This window comes from Phocoena sinus, chromosome 2, assembly GCF_008692025.1.
Source record: "Phocoena sinus isolate mPhoSin1 chromosome 2, mPhoSin1.pri, whole genome shotgun sequence".
Taxonomy (NCBI): domain Eukaryota; kingdom Metazoa; phylum Chordata; class Mammalia; order Artiodactyla; family Phocoenidae; genus Phocoena; species Phocoena sinus.
Genome location: NC_045764.1, coordinates 61,595,783 through 61,612,429, shown reverse-complemented (window position 1 = coordinate 61,612,429; position 16,647 = coordinate 61,595,783). Strand labels below are relative to the sequence as shown.

Genomic DNA, 16,647 nt, shown 5'->3' with positions numbered 1-16,647 from the left:
ACCCATACTTCACTTTTCTCAAGTGCCTCTCTTCTAGGTGTGAGTTCTTTTAGGAACAAAGAGACAAAAGAATGAGGCTCTAAGGTAGAATTTCAGGCAGGACAGCCGCTGGACTGAAGATTTTAGAGGGGGAGCTGGGAGATGCGCCTATCCTACTTCTAAAAAAGAAAGCTCTGCTTCTTTACTGGGAGGCGGGGACTCCTGTGTTCTCGATGCTGGGAGGGCTAGCGGGAAAAGGGCCCGACTTACCCCCTCAGAGCCTGGCGCCCAGGTCAGGGCTAGGGACAGGAGCCTCTCTGAGCTCCTCCACCCTCAGCTGCTGACGCGATCGCGGCTTCCAGGAGCCATGGAAACTGCGGGCAACACCAAGCGGTGGGAGGAGGAGACACCAGAGTCCTCCCACCTCGTCTGAGTGGATGAAACCCACAGATGAAACTCGGCTGGTACGGCTGCGGGCCATAGGCCAAGCTTTCGGGCCCAGGAAAGAATGGCAACTCAGAAGCTCCGACCCTTGAGGCAGGAGCCTAAAGGGGCGGGATCTAGGGGTACAGACAGCCGGGCTCTTGGTCATCAACTCCACACTAGAAGCGGCTGCTGAATTTCTATACTGGGGGGGGGGGGAATGGGTGCATTTGGTTGGAGGGGGACCGGGAGCCGGTTTTGAGGCTGCAGGAGTGTAGCAAACATCCCGTTTTTACCTAACTTCTGTTGTTTACTTCCGGTAGGGGTGGTGGAACTAACGGAGATTTCGGGGGAACCAAGCACCCGCTCAAGCCACGCCGTCAGACCCCAGTTTAAGGGGGAGCCAGAGGCTAGAGACTGGAGAGCCCTCCCTAACTCCCGAGGGGGCGGCTCCGCTCAGACAGCGCCTGGGTGGCTGGGAGGTGACGACTCGCAACAGGGGCGTGCCCAGCCTCATTGGGGAGGGGCCGGGGGCGGGGCCGGGGAGAGGGATGGCTGGCGGCCAGGCCCCGCGGTGCTGTCCCGGGGAGGGGTGGGGTCTGGAGGGCTGCTCTGTCCCCGGCGTGGCGCGGGGGCAGTTAGAGGACGCTCCCACCCGCTTTGCTAGGCGACGCCAACTAGAGCCCGGGGGCGGGGAGTGTGGGGACCTCACAAACAGTGAAGTCTTCCAAAGGACCCGACCTAGGTTTTCTCATCTGGAAACAGGGCCTCGTTATTCCGCTCTGACCACGCGCGGGGCAAGTAGGTGGGCGGGGCTTGGTGAGCCCACGCTCGCGGCCCGGGCATAGGGGTCGCCGAGTGACTCCGGGGAGAAATGGCAGCCGGGTCAGCCCGCGGCGGGGCACAGGGCTTTGTTTGGCGGGGGTTTACAAACTGAGAAACAATGCTGGTCCGCTTAGTGCCGTCCTCCAAGGATGCTCAAGGGAAAGGAGACACGCCCCCCCTCCTCTCTTCCAGACCCCATCCCTCCAGAGACCCCGCCTACGTGACTCTCCGGTATCTTCTCAGAAACTGCTGTGCACCTACGGCTTGCCGCCACGGCTTAAAAAAACCTCCACACAAAGAGAATAAGGTCTCATTTGCTTCTTCCACGTAACTGGGAGACGGGACAGCCTTCCCGAGCCTTCCGTGATCTTTAGCGCCCTCCTGGGCCCCGGAGCCAGGCGGGCGTGAAGGCCCGCCAGGTTTTCACTGGGGCGACAGCGAAACAATGCCCTCCTCCCGGCACGCAGGAAAGGGACAGGCAGGCACAGGCGGGGCTGGGGCTCCACCTTTGGGCTTCCGGCGCCGTCGGCCGGGGACACCCCCGTCGCCTCTTTGGGGCCTACGTGCGACGCGACACGGGGGGAGGCGGGCCGCGGCCGGGGACTTCCTCTCGGCCCTCCCGGAACCAGGCTCCGCAGTTGCCTCACCGACCTGCGCTGAGAAGGCGGGTCCTCCAGAGCCTTCGAGTCGAAGGCTAGAGCGGCCAGGCCGCCGAGCCGGGTCGAGCCCGGGCTGGCGACGGCTGCGTCACGCGAGGGGCGGGGCTGCCACGGGCGGAGGCCGGAGCCGGAAGCGGAAGAGGCGCTCGGAGCGGGGAGTGGGGCCTAGCTGCAGCCGGAGCCTGGGAGACGGTGAGTATGGGGTCCGGGGCCGCGACGGGAGCGGTGGCGGGCGGTGAGTCGGAGGGGTGGGCGCGCTGAGTGTGGATCCCAGGGCTCCCGGTTCGATCTCGGGCTGCTCTTTCGTTTTCTTATCGGTCTACTTCAGGCCGCGGACCCGACCTCTCACCCCTGACCCGTCGCTTTTCCCCCAGAGGGCGGTCACCGCAGACCCCGACCTCTCGATCTCGCGTGTCGGAGTCCGAGCCTAAGAGGCCTCTGAGGCCCCTGCAGGGATACTGTTTGGGCCCTGCACCTGCCCGCGGAATGGGATCGGGGTCCTACCTGGGATAACCTGGAGGGGCTTTCAGACCCCTACCCTATCCCCGGATCGAGGCTTAGTTCGCACACTCCTCTTCCCCGCGCGGCTTGGAGTTTGATTCCGGCCCAAGCTGGCCTTCCCCTCCCCTCCCTCCCCCTCCCCCAGGTCTCCCTTCGCCTCCACTGGCGGCGGTTACGGGGGACGGGGCTCTGAGATCTCTGGAGAGGCGTCAGGAGGGGACGCGAGCGAGGACCTCAGGTCCCCTGCGTGTTTTGTTGTGATGCTGGATCCGCTCCAGCCCGGAGGAGGGGCCAGGCCAAGCTGACAGTACAGATGCCCGGGCTGCTCCTCGGTCCGGGAATCTCTGTCCTTTAGTTCCGGGTGCGGGTGTCCTGGTGTGTAGCTGGGGTGGGAATCGCCTGAGCCAGGGCTCCGTCGAGGCGGAGTTGGCGGCCTTCCAGCTTCCCTCCTCCATGCCCTTGAAAAGGAGGAGCGTTTCACCCGATGGTGGCGGCTTGCAAGGTGGCAGGTTTGAGGTTGCAGCGGTGGGGCAGCGTCAGCCAAAAATAACCATGGGGCGCTGGGGTGGCTGGAATCCGGGAGGGCAGCCACTGACCTGGCTGGCTGCTCTTCTTGTCAGCCCAGTTCTCTGGCCAGGACCAGCAAATGAGAAGACGACTAGGCCCGTGCTCAGAGAAAAGCTGGCATCCTCCGCCTGGTTTCCTTCACCTTACCTTTTTCTTCATTGTGCAGAGGCAGAGCCTTCCAGAGCATATCTTAACAACCTGTTTTCTGAGGTCTCAGAGAATCAGAGATAATTGATGAGAAATGGGCCCTAGAGCCCTAGCTGGGAAGATAATGAGGAGCATCTGGTATTCCCAATATTTCACTCGCCTAGAATGTGTTAAAGGAGAAGTTATATCCTCTATGATTGCTTTGTGTGTGATGTCTTTATAGCTTTCATACTTATCATCTCCTTTGCCAAGTTGGCTGGGAGGTCGTGTCATCTCCATTTTCCAGGTATGGTAACCAAGGCCCAGTGTATAAGGTCACGAGGCCAGTAAGGCAGCACTGGGATTTCGTTCAGGGTTTTCTGCCCGGATCTCTCTCTCCTCTGGTCCCTTGGAAGGGACTTAAAAATGTCCTTAATACCCTTAGGGCATTTAACACAGACCCCGAGTTGTTTCCTGGAACCTTTTTTTTTTGCGGTACGTGGGCTTCTCACCGTTGTGGCCTCTCCCGTTGTGGAGCACAGGCTCCGGATGCGCAGGCTCAGTGGCCATGGCTCACGGGCCCAGCCACTCCACGGCATGTGGGATCTTCCCGGACTGGGGCACGAACCCGTGTCCCCTGCATCGGCAGGCGGACTCTCAACCACTGTGCCACCAGGGAAGCCCCCTGGAACCTTTTTAATGTTGTTGATGAAAAGCTGCCTTCAGTACCTCTTGTGGGCCCAGACCTGTGCTAGGCCTTTGACCTAAAGGCATGTACTAGGCATGTTACTTAAAGGAGTGATATAATTTAATCTGCACAGAGTCCTGTAAGAGATTATTATCCCCTTGTTGCAAGAGGAAGTTGAAGGTTAGACTTGTTTAATAACTTGCTTAAAGGCACAAGCTAGAAGTGGCAGTGCCAGGATTCAGATTGACATCTGAAGCTGTGCTTTTTCCAGTTGCATGAGCATATATAAGAATCTTCTAGGTCCCAGGAGAGAGTCTTTGGCCTGCTGTAGACTAGACCATGTCTTCCAGGTCTGGTGCTTTGCCCAGTGAGGATGGGCAGGGCCTTTGTCCTGGCCATTGGAACATCTTCCTTGTCACTTACTGAGATGTGAGATACTGCCTTTATTCCATCGCTTAGGCACCTGACCCAGCCATAATTGCAGGGAAACAGTGAAATATTAGTCAAAACAGAACAGCTCTTGAGGAGCTGTTACAGAGTATTTATCTCCAAGGGTTGCTGTGGCCTGGGCTTCCAGGTAGAGGGCAGAAGACAGCTGCTAGCGGGGAGATTGAGGGCAGTGACTTTCTCAGGATTGCAGACAAGCTCCCAGGGGTTTTGTCAGATATGCCTCACTGACCTGCTCGTTGAAGGAGAGCCATTCCATTCTGTTCTCCTCCAGACAGACCCTTCTTACAGGATGAGACAGCCTCAGTGGATTTGTCCAAAATGTGCTTGATCAGGCAAGCCTAGGACTGACCATTGGTTGGCTATGGCCAAGTGAAAGGTTGGGAGGAAGGCTGGCTACGGTCTCTGGCCCAGCCCTCCTGTGGAGGCAGTGTCAGGGTTTGGGGTTTGGGTGAAACAGGGAGCTGGCCTCACATAGCCATCTTTCTCAGCTGATGGCTGATCCAACCTGGCAATTTTCTGTGGTGGGTGTAAGTCCCTACTGAACCAGGAATAGTGAGATGGGGCCCTTTTGGCCTGCCTCCCCGAGCCCAAAGCCTGCCAGACAGCCAGCCTTCTGACTTCTCCTGAGATGGGCACAGAAGAGGATACTGGAGCAGGGAATCTAGAAGAGGGCACAGTAATGGTACTGTTGGAGGTGAGGCACTGCCTGGCATGGCACCAGTGGCAGGGGGTCTGCGGGTGCTAAATAGGCCTCGGGCAAGTGACTTGGTTGCTCTGAAGACCCTGGCATCTTTACAGATACTAGGACTGACTGTAGACCAACAAGGGCTGGATAGACCCCCATGTCTGCTTGGCCAGACCCTCGGGTAGGCTAGGGAATGTTTGTGGGACCCTCTTTGTCCAAGGGCTGGTCTTCTCGATTCTGCTTGTGGCTCCTCACACTGATTTGTGGTCCTTGAGCAGAGTACAGTTCAGGGCCTCAGCCAGGCAACTTGGCTTCTCAAACTCGAGGGCCTTCACCCCTTGCTCCTGTGTATTGGCTCCCTGCCGGCAGCCTTTTGACTCTGGCCTCTGGCTCGACAGAACAGGCACTTCATAGGACCCTACAGACAGGCAGGAGGGAATTGAGCACAGGAGGCTCCCTTTCTTCTTGGCCTTGGTCTCCTGTGATGGTGCTCACCAGCCCCTCCCTGCATTCTGCCTCGGCACCTGTCCTGGCTCTCCAGGTTCCCTGAGTGCTCAGGCCACCAGGCCAATGACGCTATGCTGGGGAGGCAGCTGCTTGTTTGTTCTCTGGTGAAGGGTGTTACCCATTGTCTGCTGTTTGACCAGTGTGACCTCAGAGTTCTTCACTTCATAAACCCCTGGGAGGGGCTGCCCCCAGACAGAACAATGGGCCTCTTCTTCAGGAGCCTAGGCTGCCTGGGCAGCCGTGTGGCTGGCTGCGTGCTTAGCAGGGCGTTTATTTCTCGTGGCCTAGATGCACCACTGTAAGCGATACCGCTCCCCCGAGCCAGACCCGTACCTGAGCTACCGGTGGAAGAGGAGGAGGTCTTACAGTCGGGAGCACGAGGGGAGACTGCGATACCCCGCTCGAAGGGAGCCTCCGCCCCGGAGATCTCGGTCTAGAAGGTGAGAGGGAACTAGGTCGGAAGAAAGGATGCCTTTCCACTTCCGGGCTAGGGAGACAGCCTGGAGGCTTGTGGCAGCCCTGGGCCTCTTCAGGTGACTGCCGCCTCTGCCCGGCTGCACATTGATCACTGCCCTGTCCTCTTCAGGCTCTTCCCCTGATCCCCCTGCAATTCCCCTGCATTCCCAGGCCTCAGTTCACCACCATCCGTGCCACCCCTTCTTTCTCTATCCTTGAGTCTTCCTTCTCCTGACACATTCCCCTGTTTTCTAGGCCAGCATCTCCCCTGCTAACCTCTGAGCCTTCCTCATTTTGGATTGGGAACATAACCTCAGCCCTTTCCAGATATTGGTGCCTGGTCTTATCTCAGTCCCCAGACCAAAATAACAGTCTCTGCAGGTCACAGAGAGCTCTGGGATGGGGGACCCTCAGAGGTCCTCCACCATGCTCACCTTTCCCAGTGCTCTGCCTCCTGTGGCGCTGGAGGGGTGCTGTCAGGAGCTGGGGTTCTGGAGGTTGGATTTCACACACACATGCCCACCCCCCCAGCCCCCGCACTTCCCCTAGTCTGGACGCCTCTGCTCCCACAGGCTACCCTTGTGAGCCCTTTGCAGGGGCCCCACCACATGAGTCTTGATTAGTAGCAGGAGCCCGGTTGGTGGGAGGAAGCTCTGACCAGTGTCCCTATCCCGGTCTTGGCAGCCATGACCGCCTGCCCTACCAGAGGAGATACCGGGAGCACCGTGACAGTGACACATACCGGTGTGAAGAGCGGAGCCCATCCTTTGGAGAGGACTACTATGGATCTTCACGTTGCCATCATCGTCGGCGGTCGCGGGAAAGGGAGCCATACCGGACCCGCAAGCATGCCCACCACTGCCACAAACGCCGCACCAGGTCTTGTAGCAGCGCCTCCTCGGTGAGTGGTGGCCAGAGTGTGCTGGCTGGGGCTTAAAGGCCTCGTCTCTTTCTAGCCTTCTCTCAGGCTGGCTGGTCTGGGTGAGTACTGCCAGCCCTGCGCACGTGCATTTGGTGTGCCTGCATGTGTGTGTGTATGTGTTGTCTGGTCCAGGTGCAGGGCTGGGCAGGGGCCCGGCTCCTCTATCTTCTGGCCCATGGGCAGTGGCAACTTAAGGGCTCTGGTTCCGGCGCTGGCTGGTCCCCAGCCTATCTGTGTCTCCACACCGCTCCAGGACAGGCCACATGCGCAAGTAGCCAGAGACACTTCTTCAGAATCCTTAATAGGGTTGCTGGTACGTGGTCTGGGGCTGTATGGCCTGGTCTTCCCCACCCAGAGATTGCCCCCCACACACAGCTGAGTGCTCCGACTGGTATGGACTGCATCCACCTCTGCAGTCTCTTCTCCACGCCCCTCACCAAAGGCCTGGAGGCTGGAGTGCCCACAGGTAGGGGAGGGCCCGTCAATTAGCATGGACTGGGACCTTCCCTCTGACCTCCAGTCAGGTCCTCTGCAGCCTAGCCTCTTCACGTGAGGGGCAGTCAAGGCAAGGGGGAAGAGCTGCCTGTGTGGTGGGGCATGTGAAGAAATGGCAGAAAGGCCCGCAGCTCCAGGCCTTGTCCAGCTGCAGGCCACATGCCCAGAGCAGGGCCTGGAAACATCCTTAATGTGAAGGGTTGTACAGAAGGGTCTCTGCTGAGACCAGGAAACCGCACTGTGCTCAGACCTCTGGGAAGGAAGGCCAGTTGTGTATCTCTGAGGGTGTATGCTGTCTTCTCTTCTCTTCCCCAGCTCTCTTCCCTCCCTCCCTCGCTCCCGGCCGTGAGGCCCCTGAGGAGTAGTGGTGCAACAGTGGAGGGGGGCCAGGCGTCTTCTCTGCCGAGCTTTCCCGTGGTTCTTTGAGTGGCCCCGGGTTGAGGTTGACTGGGCACCCGGCATGGCCCGGTGGCCTCTCTGCACACTGCCACAGGATGGTAGTGCAGGTCTGTGGCTCTGCTTCTTCTCTTTTTGGTGCCCTCTGTCGTCATGAGGCTCAGGATGGGCCGGGCCGGGCCGGGCCTGTGAGTAGCATAGGTGCCAAGGCCAGGGCAGGAGCTGGCTTGGGGCCTGTGTGGGCCATCGTGGTGGTAGGCCTTGGAGAGTCGACTGGCCCAGAGGATCCAGGGCTCCTTCCCTGCTCAAGGCTGGTGGCACAAGGGCTGCTGACGGAAGGCCGTTTCTGCTGGTGATGTTAATTAAGTCTGGCCACGGATGCCGTCTAGGGACAGGTGGCAGCTGTCGGGCATGTGCAGGACTGCGTGGGCGAACAGAGGCAGGCAAGGACAGGCTGGGCGTTCTGCAGCTGAAGCCAGCCAGAGTGGCCTCTGACCATTCTGGATGATCGGACCCAGGCTGGGCCAGCCATCTTCTTGCGCCGTTCTCACTGCGTCTCCACCCTGGCCGAAGCCATCATGGGAGGGCCCGGGAGGGGGAGACTCAGTGGAGGAGGGAGTCAGGCCTGTGACTCTCTACTCGGCAGCCCCTCAGCAGCAGAGGCTGGTTGTCTTTCTGAGCATTTGCGGCGCCCTTCTTTTAGATAATGTCCGAGTTTTCTTTACATACCTGTAGCTGTTTTTACTTTTCTGTTTTTGAAGTCAGTTTGTGTCTTGACGTGTCCCTTGCAATATCCCTATCGTTATATATGCTGTGTGCCTTATGAAATGCTGGGATCTGGAAAATCCAATCAACCAACCCACCGGCTCCTCACCGTCTCCACCTCTGCCTTTGACTGACACCTCAATCTGTCAATCGGAACCGCCTACCATGCGATTGGTCGGATGGCGTTTCGGGGGGCGGTGCATGCAGAGAAGCCAACAGAGCAGTAAGCGCAGCAGCCGGAGTGTGGAAGATGACAAGGAGGGCCACCTGGTGTGCCGGATCGGCGATTGGCTCCAAGAGCGATGTACAGCCACCTTTCGTAAAACTTTACCTCTCTACTTTCTATCCCCCTTGTTAGACGAGACCTCTCCTGCCTGGAGGGGCCTCTAGTGCGCGTGGCGCCTTAGCGGGGCCACCAGTAATTGCCTGAATGACACAGACGCTAGCAACTTCCGTTTTTAAGAGTGTAGCAGTGAGAGAGAAACCTTTTTTGTTTTTGAGAATTTGAATGCTGTGAACTTGCAGGAGCTGCCGATCCTCTGTCCTCCGGATCCTCATGCCCTGTTTCTTTTCTCTCCTAGATGAGATCGTGGGGAACCTGGGTGAAGGCACCTTTGGCAAGGTGGTGGAGTGCTTGGACCATGCCAGGTGAGCCATATTCCTGGGAAGAGTTGGCCTGAGGTTCTTGAAGGTGGTGGCAGAGCTTAACCTCTTTCTTTTTGAAGGGTAGCACCAAAGCAGAGTTCTGACCTGTGCATATTGGGGTTGTGCTGATCCCCTGAATTAGGGAGAAATTCTTGGGATTCCATAGGCATGTGGCATCTCCGCCCAAGAACTGCTGGTCAGTGAATGGCGCTGCCCCAGTTTCCCCACTTCCCCAGGACTGTGGTTGCGGATATCAGAACAGGGCAAGGCCCTGGCTCCTCCGTGGTCTGGATCTGCTTCCTGTCATCTCTTAGGGTCTGGGCTTGGCAGGGGGTTGAGAGTACTGCTGAGCCCGACTCAAGCATGAGCCCTCACCCTCTGGAGGTCTGCCTGAGAGGCCGTGCAGGCCCCCGCTGAGAGAAGACCCTGGGCTTTCTCACCAGGCAGGCTGCTGCCTTCTCCAGTGTGGCTAGGGTTGGGCCTCTTTGAGTGTGCCGAGGTAGAGCAGGGGTGTACCCGTGTGTGTAGGGATGCTCCAGGGGGTACCTTGCTCCCTTCTAGACTGAGCAGTGAAAAACATTTCTGTCCCCTTGCCATTCCTCAAGACCAGAAGCCTTGCCTCCTCTACCTTAGGCTGGGAGGCTACCTTCTGGGAGCCCACTGCCTTCCCGCCTTAATGGCCCTCTCTTTGGTTTGGCGCTTTGACAAGAAAGTGCTTGTGTCCTTGCTGTCTCATTTGAGCCACGTGCTGCCCGTATGTGCCTTGCGCTATTTTAGAGATGAAGAAACACGCTTGGGGTCTGACTGTATCCCCCAGCTGTTGAATGGATGAGCCGGGTACCGCTGTGCTCAGTTCAGAGGGTTGCTTGGAGAGGACAGTTAGGCCCAGCAGTCCAGCCAGCCATGTGGCCCCAATTTAAGGTAGTGCTTATCACTGAGGAAGCCTCCCTGGGCGCCCAGTTCCCATTTAAACACCCCTCAGACCCCGTGTGGCCCAAGAGGTTAGGGCCGGGACCAGTGGGCATAGGGACATGTAGACTATGCAGTGACGAGAGAGAGAGATGGGGCAGATCTGAGAGCTGTGCCACATGAGGGCTCTCTGGGCTGTGTCACTCTGAGTAGCTAGATGGAAAGTGAGCCTTTGAAGTCACTAATGGGTAGGCACAGGGCTTAGGGCACCTATAGAGAGTCCAGAGGGAGTTGGCCAGTGGGCTTCAGCTCAGCAAAAGGAAGGGCCGTCCAAGCCTGGCAGTAGTTGTGTGGAAGTGACGAGCTCCCTGTGTTGAGGGTCGGAATGCCCTTGAGGGATCCTGTTCTAGGAGGCTGAAGTGGTGGTTTTTCCTCTGAGGTCCTCTCCTGCCCTGAAAATCTGGGAAAATGGGATAGGGAGAGAAAAGCAGGGTGTTCTCTAGAAGATGCCTCTGCCCTGGAGCCTGTAAACCTCAGGCACCAAGGCCAGCTTCCCAGAGGCTTCAAGGCCACACGTTGTGGGCCAGCGCTTATCACTCTAGTTTCCCCCTGGGCATCTGAACTCTGGCTTTTCCTTCCTGACAGCAGTTGGGCCTAGCAGGCTAACCTCAGCATATATTCTCTGCTGAGATTCTGTAAGTGGCATACAGGGCTGGTGCTGGGGGTAAGGGTGGAGCAGGAATTATTAAAATCCTCATGGACACTGAACAAAGGTTCCTGGCAGTCAGTGGTCTCTGATAAATGCTGTGGCTGGTAGGCAGGCAGGTGGGGCCAGGGTGGTGTGCTAAAGGGATCGGCCCTGGGGTTCCCAGGGAGAGGAGCCTGCTGCTGGGGCCCTTACCCTCTTGCCAGGCCCTCACTCCATCCTGGAATCCCAGGAGGAGCAGTTTGCCCAGACTTGTAGATGTGCTCTGGAAGGTCAGGAGGTGCCACAGACGGTTCTGAGTGGGACCGCCTGGCCAGGATCAACGGACTGGCCTACAGGGTGGGTTACTGAGTGAGCTCTAGGGCTGGCGCTGGTCAGCAGGATAGGGCTCTGCTCCTCTGCCTACGTCCCCAGGAGCTGGCAGTGGCGGAGATCATAAAAGCCTAAGACTGGCACGGATGCCAACAGCAACTTGTTGTTATGAGGGTAGAGGTCTAGTGTTACAGGGGGTAGGCTGGGCATCAAGAATCTGCTGTCTTCAGGGCAGGCCGTGTTCCTGGAGTCCTGAGTAGTGTTTGCCAGGAGTTGCTGGGTTGGGGCGGCGGGTGGGGGGAGTGCTGCACAGCTTCTCATGAGAAATTCTGCTTCCTTCCCTGGTCCAGAGGGAAGTCTCAGGTTGCCCTGAAGATCATCCGCAACGTGGGCAAGTACCGGGAGGCCGCCCGGCTAGAAATCAATGTTCTCAAAAAAATCAAGGAGAAGGACAAAGAGAACAAGTTGTGAGTGTCGGCAAGGAATGGGAGGGAAGCTTCCTAGGGGGCAGTGTCCACTCCGGCCCCAACTGCCTGGACCCACTGGGGCTGAGCAGTGCCCTTTCACCTGGTTGGCACCATGCCTTCTGCCGACAGAGCCAGGGGAGTTTGGCGAGTGAGTCTTGCTGGAAGGAACCTTTGGATTTCAGTCTAGGCTCCACCACAACCAGCTCTGTGTTCTGAGGCGGGCCTCCCCGCCCTGAGTTTGTGAATTGGGGGCTTCATTGGGTTGTGGTGGGCATTAGACAAGATACAAACCCAAAGCTGTTTGGTGCTCTCATGTAGTCAGAGATATCCAAAGGAGAGCCACCTTTGGCACACAGACACTGAGCATTCCCCCCCCCAAGCGCTGTGCTGAGCCCTGCAGGATCTCAGGAAGCTCAGCTGAGGGAGTGGGAAAAAGCAATGCTTGTTCTGTGGAGTGTACTGGTGTTACTCCACCTCGTTCTCTGAGATGCAGGGATTGTGCCCATCATTTTCTTTCTCTATGTGTATCTGCATCCTGCGTGGGACCCAGCGGCCTGGGAGGGAGTGGGGACTGGCGTCACCTGAGGGGACGGGGTGAGGCAGCCAGCCCCCCCAGCACAGACCCTGAGCCCCATCCATCCTTCTCCTCCAGCCTGTGCGTCTTGATGTCTGACTGGTTCAACTTCCATGGTCACATGTGCATCGCCTTTGAGCTCCTGGGCAAGAACACCTTTGAGTTCCTAAAGGAGAATAACTTCCAGCCTTACCCTCTACCACATGTCCGGCACATGGCCTACCAGCTCTGCCACGCCCTTAGGTGTAAGTTTCCACCCTCAAATGGAGCATGGGTCGGCCACATATCTGCAGCACAGTCACCTGGTGGTCCTGCTCTCCATCATTCGCTCTAGCACATCGTTAACTATTCTGCTGGGCCAGAGACACCAGGGCCCCTTTGGCTGAAAGGCCTTCAGGTAGGAATCTGTGAGGATGGAGAGGCTGCAGTCCCCTCCAGGGGGCCTCCTGGGGCCTCCTGAGCTGGGTCTGCCCCCAGGCAGTCGGGAAAAATGAAAGAGCCGCTCTAGAATTAGCCCCTACCACCCCGGTTCCTACCCTCCTGCATAGGATGAAGAGGTCAGAGTCTGACCTGGCTGGTCCCACCCACAGGTCCTGTCAACATAGACACCCTCTGTCTCACCGTCATTTCCCATCTGTCTGCCAGCCTTAGAGAGCATATCTGGTGGTGCCTGTGCTCAGCACTGCAGGATTTGCAGTGGTTGGAACAGGTCGGGAAGGCTCGTTGGAGAGGAGGTGGATAGACCTAGAGCTAGACTACAGGGTCTGCATAGATGATGGGACGGGAGTGTGTTCCAAGCTGGGTGAGCACTCAGCGACGGCCCAGAGCCTGGCATGTGCTGCAACTCTTTCTGGTGAAGAGAGGGCCCATGTTGGGAGAGATGGGCCACACCGTTGTGAGGGTCTTGAGTGCCAGATGGGAAAAGTGATGAGTGGCAGGGTACCACCATCGGTGGGACAGGAGTTGGAGGAAAAAGGCAGACTTCTCCGCGCTTGGGGCTGGGGATGAGGAGAGGCGGGACTGGCTTCATTGTTATGATTCATAGGGGGCCCTGTGCTTGGTTTAATACTCTGCTGCTACCATCTTGAGATTCTTAACTTTTGAATAAGACGGCCTGCATTTTCATTTTGCCCTGGGCCTTGCAAATTACGTAGCTGGTGTTGGGGAGAGGGAACCACCCCAAGGCTGATGCTGCAGCTCTGGTGAGAGACAGGTTGAGGAGGCCTGGTCCCCTGCAGACAGGTGGAGGGAGGTTTTATAAATGGAAAAAGTCTCCCCTGCCCCCTCAAGAATCAGAACCTTCCAAGGCCCTAAGCACAGAGAACTCTAGAGAGGGAAGCCAGTACAGAGGCAGTTCAGTCTGCTCCCTTGGCCCACTGCTGAGGTTAGGGGCTGTGAGGGGCTCTGGCAGGCTGGCTTTGGAGGAGGGAGCTGGCCTAGCGCTGGCAGGTGCACCAGAGAGGAAGCCCAGGTTTTCAGTGTCTGCTTCCCTCCTCTCCTGCTTCCCCAGTTCTACATGAGAACCAACTGACCCACACAGACTTGAAGCCAGAGAACATCCTGTTTGTGAATTCTGAGTTTGAAACTCTCTACAATGAGCACAAGGTATTGGTGGGGGAAAAGATTGAGGCCCTGTTCCAGGGGTGTGTTACCCACCAGGACAGACTCGACCTGGCTCACCTTCCTTGCCCTTCAGAGCTGTGAGGAGAAGTCGGTGAAGAACACCAGCATCCGAGTGGCTGACTTTGGCAGTGCTACCTTTGACCACGAGCATCACACGACCATTGTGGCCACCCGTCACTATCGCCCGCCTGAGGTGATCCTGGGTGAGTGACTGTGTAGCTCCCAACCCTGATAAAGCGGGCAGTTGTTGGGAGGGTATAAACAGGGAGTGAGGTGCCTGTCCACCACCTGAGGCCAGTGTCCTGAGTCACTATGGCTGTTGACTTGGCCTTAGCAAGAAAGACTTCTACTGGCTTTGGGGCAGGAGCCTTGCCAGGCAGTGTGGTAGCTACACTGTGACCTCTAGGCTGGGAACACAGGGCTGAATCTCATAGCCTGTCCCATCTTGGCTTTCAGAGCTGGGCTGGGCACAGCCCTGCGACGTCTGGAGCATTGGCTGCATTCTCTTTGAGTACTACCGGGGCTTCACACTCTTCCAGGTAAGGCCTCTCCCACATCACCCCACTACCCTAAGCGCTGCTACTCTGACAGGCTGCAGAGGCCTAGTGTGGGACCGCTGCCCACCAGTCAGCGTGTTGTGAGATTGTCTCCTGAGGGTTGTAGATGCTCAGGGGAAGGAAGAGGTCAGGGTAGCTGGAACACTCAGGGACTCTTGTGGTCAGCCATCAAGGATGGAGGATTGGGGTGGGAGAAGTGAGCATTCCAGGCAAGGGGCACCGCATGAGTGAGGGCATGGAGGTGGGCTGGGGCAGGGCACCTTCTGGGGAGAGAGTGAGGAACGTAGCCAAAAAGAGGTGTGTAGTTATGCAGTGCACCTGAAGGGTCAAGGAGTCTGACCGTGACCCTGAGAGAACAGGCTGGCCTCGTCCCTGGTCCCAGGCTGCCACCAGGTCAGAAAGGCTGGGACTGCTATTCCATTGGTGGGTTTGCATCTCCTGGGGCAGGAAGGGAAGTTGCCCATCTTTTTTGTCCTTTATTCCCTGAGGGACCCTAAGGGGGCAGAGGCTGGCACTGACCCCCCACTTGCTGTGTCCCTAACCTTCCACAGACGCACGAAAACCGAGAGCATTTGGTGATGATGGAGAAGATCCTAGGGCCCATCCCATCACACATGATCCACCGTACCAGGTAAGGAGTCCTGGTTGCTCCCGCAGGGCTGGCCTAGGGGCCTTTCCCATCTTGGAGTGACCTGGCAAACCTGTTGCCGAGACCTTCCTGCTGCGTCAGGCCAGGATCCCCTGCCTTGCTTTGCTGCCATTCCTCAGGCTGCCACTGTCTTTCCCATTTAAGACTTGACCCTTCCTGTCCTTTGTTTTCAGGAAGCAGAAATACTTTTACAAAGGGGGCCTGGTTTGGGATGAGAACAGCTCTGATGGCCGGTATGTGAAGGAGAACTGCAAACCTCTTAAGGTCAGTTTCTGGCTTCCCCCAGCTCAACTTATGCCAAGGAGACCCCAGGCACTGGGCAGACACACAGCAGAGAGACAGGCCAGGCCGTTACAGGCTGCCTCCTGGTTCCGGCCCTATGGGAGGCTGTGCCTAAGGTTGCTGGGTGCTGGCAGTGGGGCTTCTTGCAAACTGCCCCAGAGGGGCCCTTAGCTCTACCCCTTCCCCACAGGGTGGCTGTGAATGTAATTGGGGAACACCAGAAGAGCCAGATGTCAGAGACCGTGCTACTTCCTGCCCCATCTTCTCTCAATTTTGGGAAGAACTAGGCAGGACTGAGGTGAGGGGTAGGGAAGACCTAGACATGGCCAGGAAGCCTCTGTCAACTGCATTTGGTGCTTGGACAAGTGAATTCCACAGAGGTGATTTCTACCCACCTGTCAGAACTTTGCACGTGGGGGCAGAGTCACCAAGCCAGCAAGACACCCAGTAGCCTGACAAGTTCAGAGCAAACATTATTACAGGCACAAAAAGAAAAGAGCTGCTCATTGTCCAGGAGGGGAGAAGTAGTCCTCCAGGGAGGCGTCCCTGCCTCCTCAGCCACGCAGCAAGGCTTCCCAGAGGCGAGGGGACCTGCTGTGGCTTCCCACGACCCTGCCATCACACTGAGACACCTTGTGTCCCTGAGCAGAGTTATATGCTCCAAGACTCTCCGGAGCACGTGCAGCTGTTTGACCTGATGAGACGGATGTTAGAATTTGACCCTGCCCAGCGCATCACATTGGCGGAGGCCCTGCTGCATCCCTTCTTTGCTGGTCTGACCCCTGAGGAGCGGTCTTTACACACCAGCCGCAACCCAAGCAGATGACAGGTGCAGGCCACCACACTGGGAGATGGAGAGCAGAACTGGGCTGCCCGGCCCCTTGTCTCCAAGCTCTACCACCGGCCCCAGGGCCAGAGCCACCCAGTGAACAGTGCAATGTGAAGGAAGGCAGGAGCCTACAGGGGAGGAGACTTGATGCCCAGCTGCCAGAAAGCACAGATTTGACCCAAGCTATTTATATGTTGTAAAGTTATAATAAAGTGTTTCTTACTGTTTGTACCCCCTGGTACCAGTGTGTCCATCTCCAGGCTCCTTGCCATCTCCAGGCTCCTTGCCTTCTCCCTTCCCCACCTTATTAATAAAGTCTTTCTTAGCAGTCCAGCTTGTGGAGAGCTAAGTGTGAACTGGGCCAGGCACAGAAGGGCTAGCCAGAAGCTCCGGTATCCCTCTGGGCCCAGAAGAGCAGTGGTAGGTCTGCTGAACAGTCCTAAAAGGGGACTGCAGGCCCCTGTACCTCTCAGCCCCAAGGAGTATAAGGGAGATGGCCCACTGGTTTTACCTATCCTTCCGGCCCTGTCTTTGGCTGGGACTTCCGACTGTTATGTGCCCATGACTTTAACGAAGTGTGAGAAGCGATGCAGGCTCCTCGGGCTGGGGATGCAGTACTTCACTGCAGCGTACCGAGCAGTTTACCACAG

The 16,647-nt window shown here is 57.5% G+C and overlaps 1 protein-coding gene across 4 annotated transcripts; it reads left to right on the top strand.

Moving 5' to 3' along the window:
• Positions 1-1,804: 1,804 nt before the first annotated feature.
• CLK3 (CDC like kinase 3) lies at positions 1,805-16,327 on the top strand. Of its 4 annotated transcripts, none has more exons than XM_032623373.1 (13): positions 1,805-2,078; positions 5,699-5,850; positions 6,551-6,767; positions 8,652-8,748; positions 9,026-9,092; positions 11,367-11,483; positions 12,136-12,302; positions 13,568-13,662; positions 13,754-13,883; positions 14,137-14,219; positions 14,789-14,868; positions 15,060-15,150; positions 15,818-16,327. In XM_032623373.1, exons 2-13 carry the CDS (start codon positions 5,699-5,701, stop codon positions 15,992-15,994), a joined length of 1,473 nt encoding a protein of 490 aa, XP_032479264.1. In that variant the 5' UTR covers positions 1,805-2,078; the 3' UTR covers positions 15,995-16,327. The 4 variants fall into 4 exon arrangements, with proteins under 4 accessions (XP_032479264.1, XP_032479263.1, XP_032479266.1 ...); XM_032623372.1 differs by having other exon boundaries at positions 1,941-2,078; positions 15,359-16,322; XM_032623374.1 differs by having other exon boundaries at positions 2,054-2,121.
• The last annotated feature ends 320 nt before the right edge of the window (positions 16,328-16,647 follow it).

What these genes read in the sequence shown, in the direction of transcription:
- CLK3 (XM_032623372.1), top strand. Translation starts at nt 5,699, where the DNA reads ATGCACCACTGTAAGCGATACCGCTCCCCCGAGCCAGACCCGTACCTG. An exon ending in CGGAGATCTCGGTCTAGAAG is followed by an intron (nt 5,851 to 6,550) that starts GTGAGAGGGAAC and finishes CGGTCTTGGCAG; the next exon opens with CCATGACCGCCTGCCCTACC. An exon ending in GCTCTGCCACGCCCTTAGGT is followed by an intron (nt 12,303 to 13,567) that starts GTAAGTTTCCAC and finishes CTGCTTCCCCAG; the next exon opens with TTCTACATGAGAACCAACTG.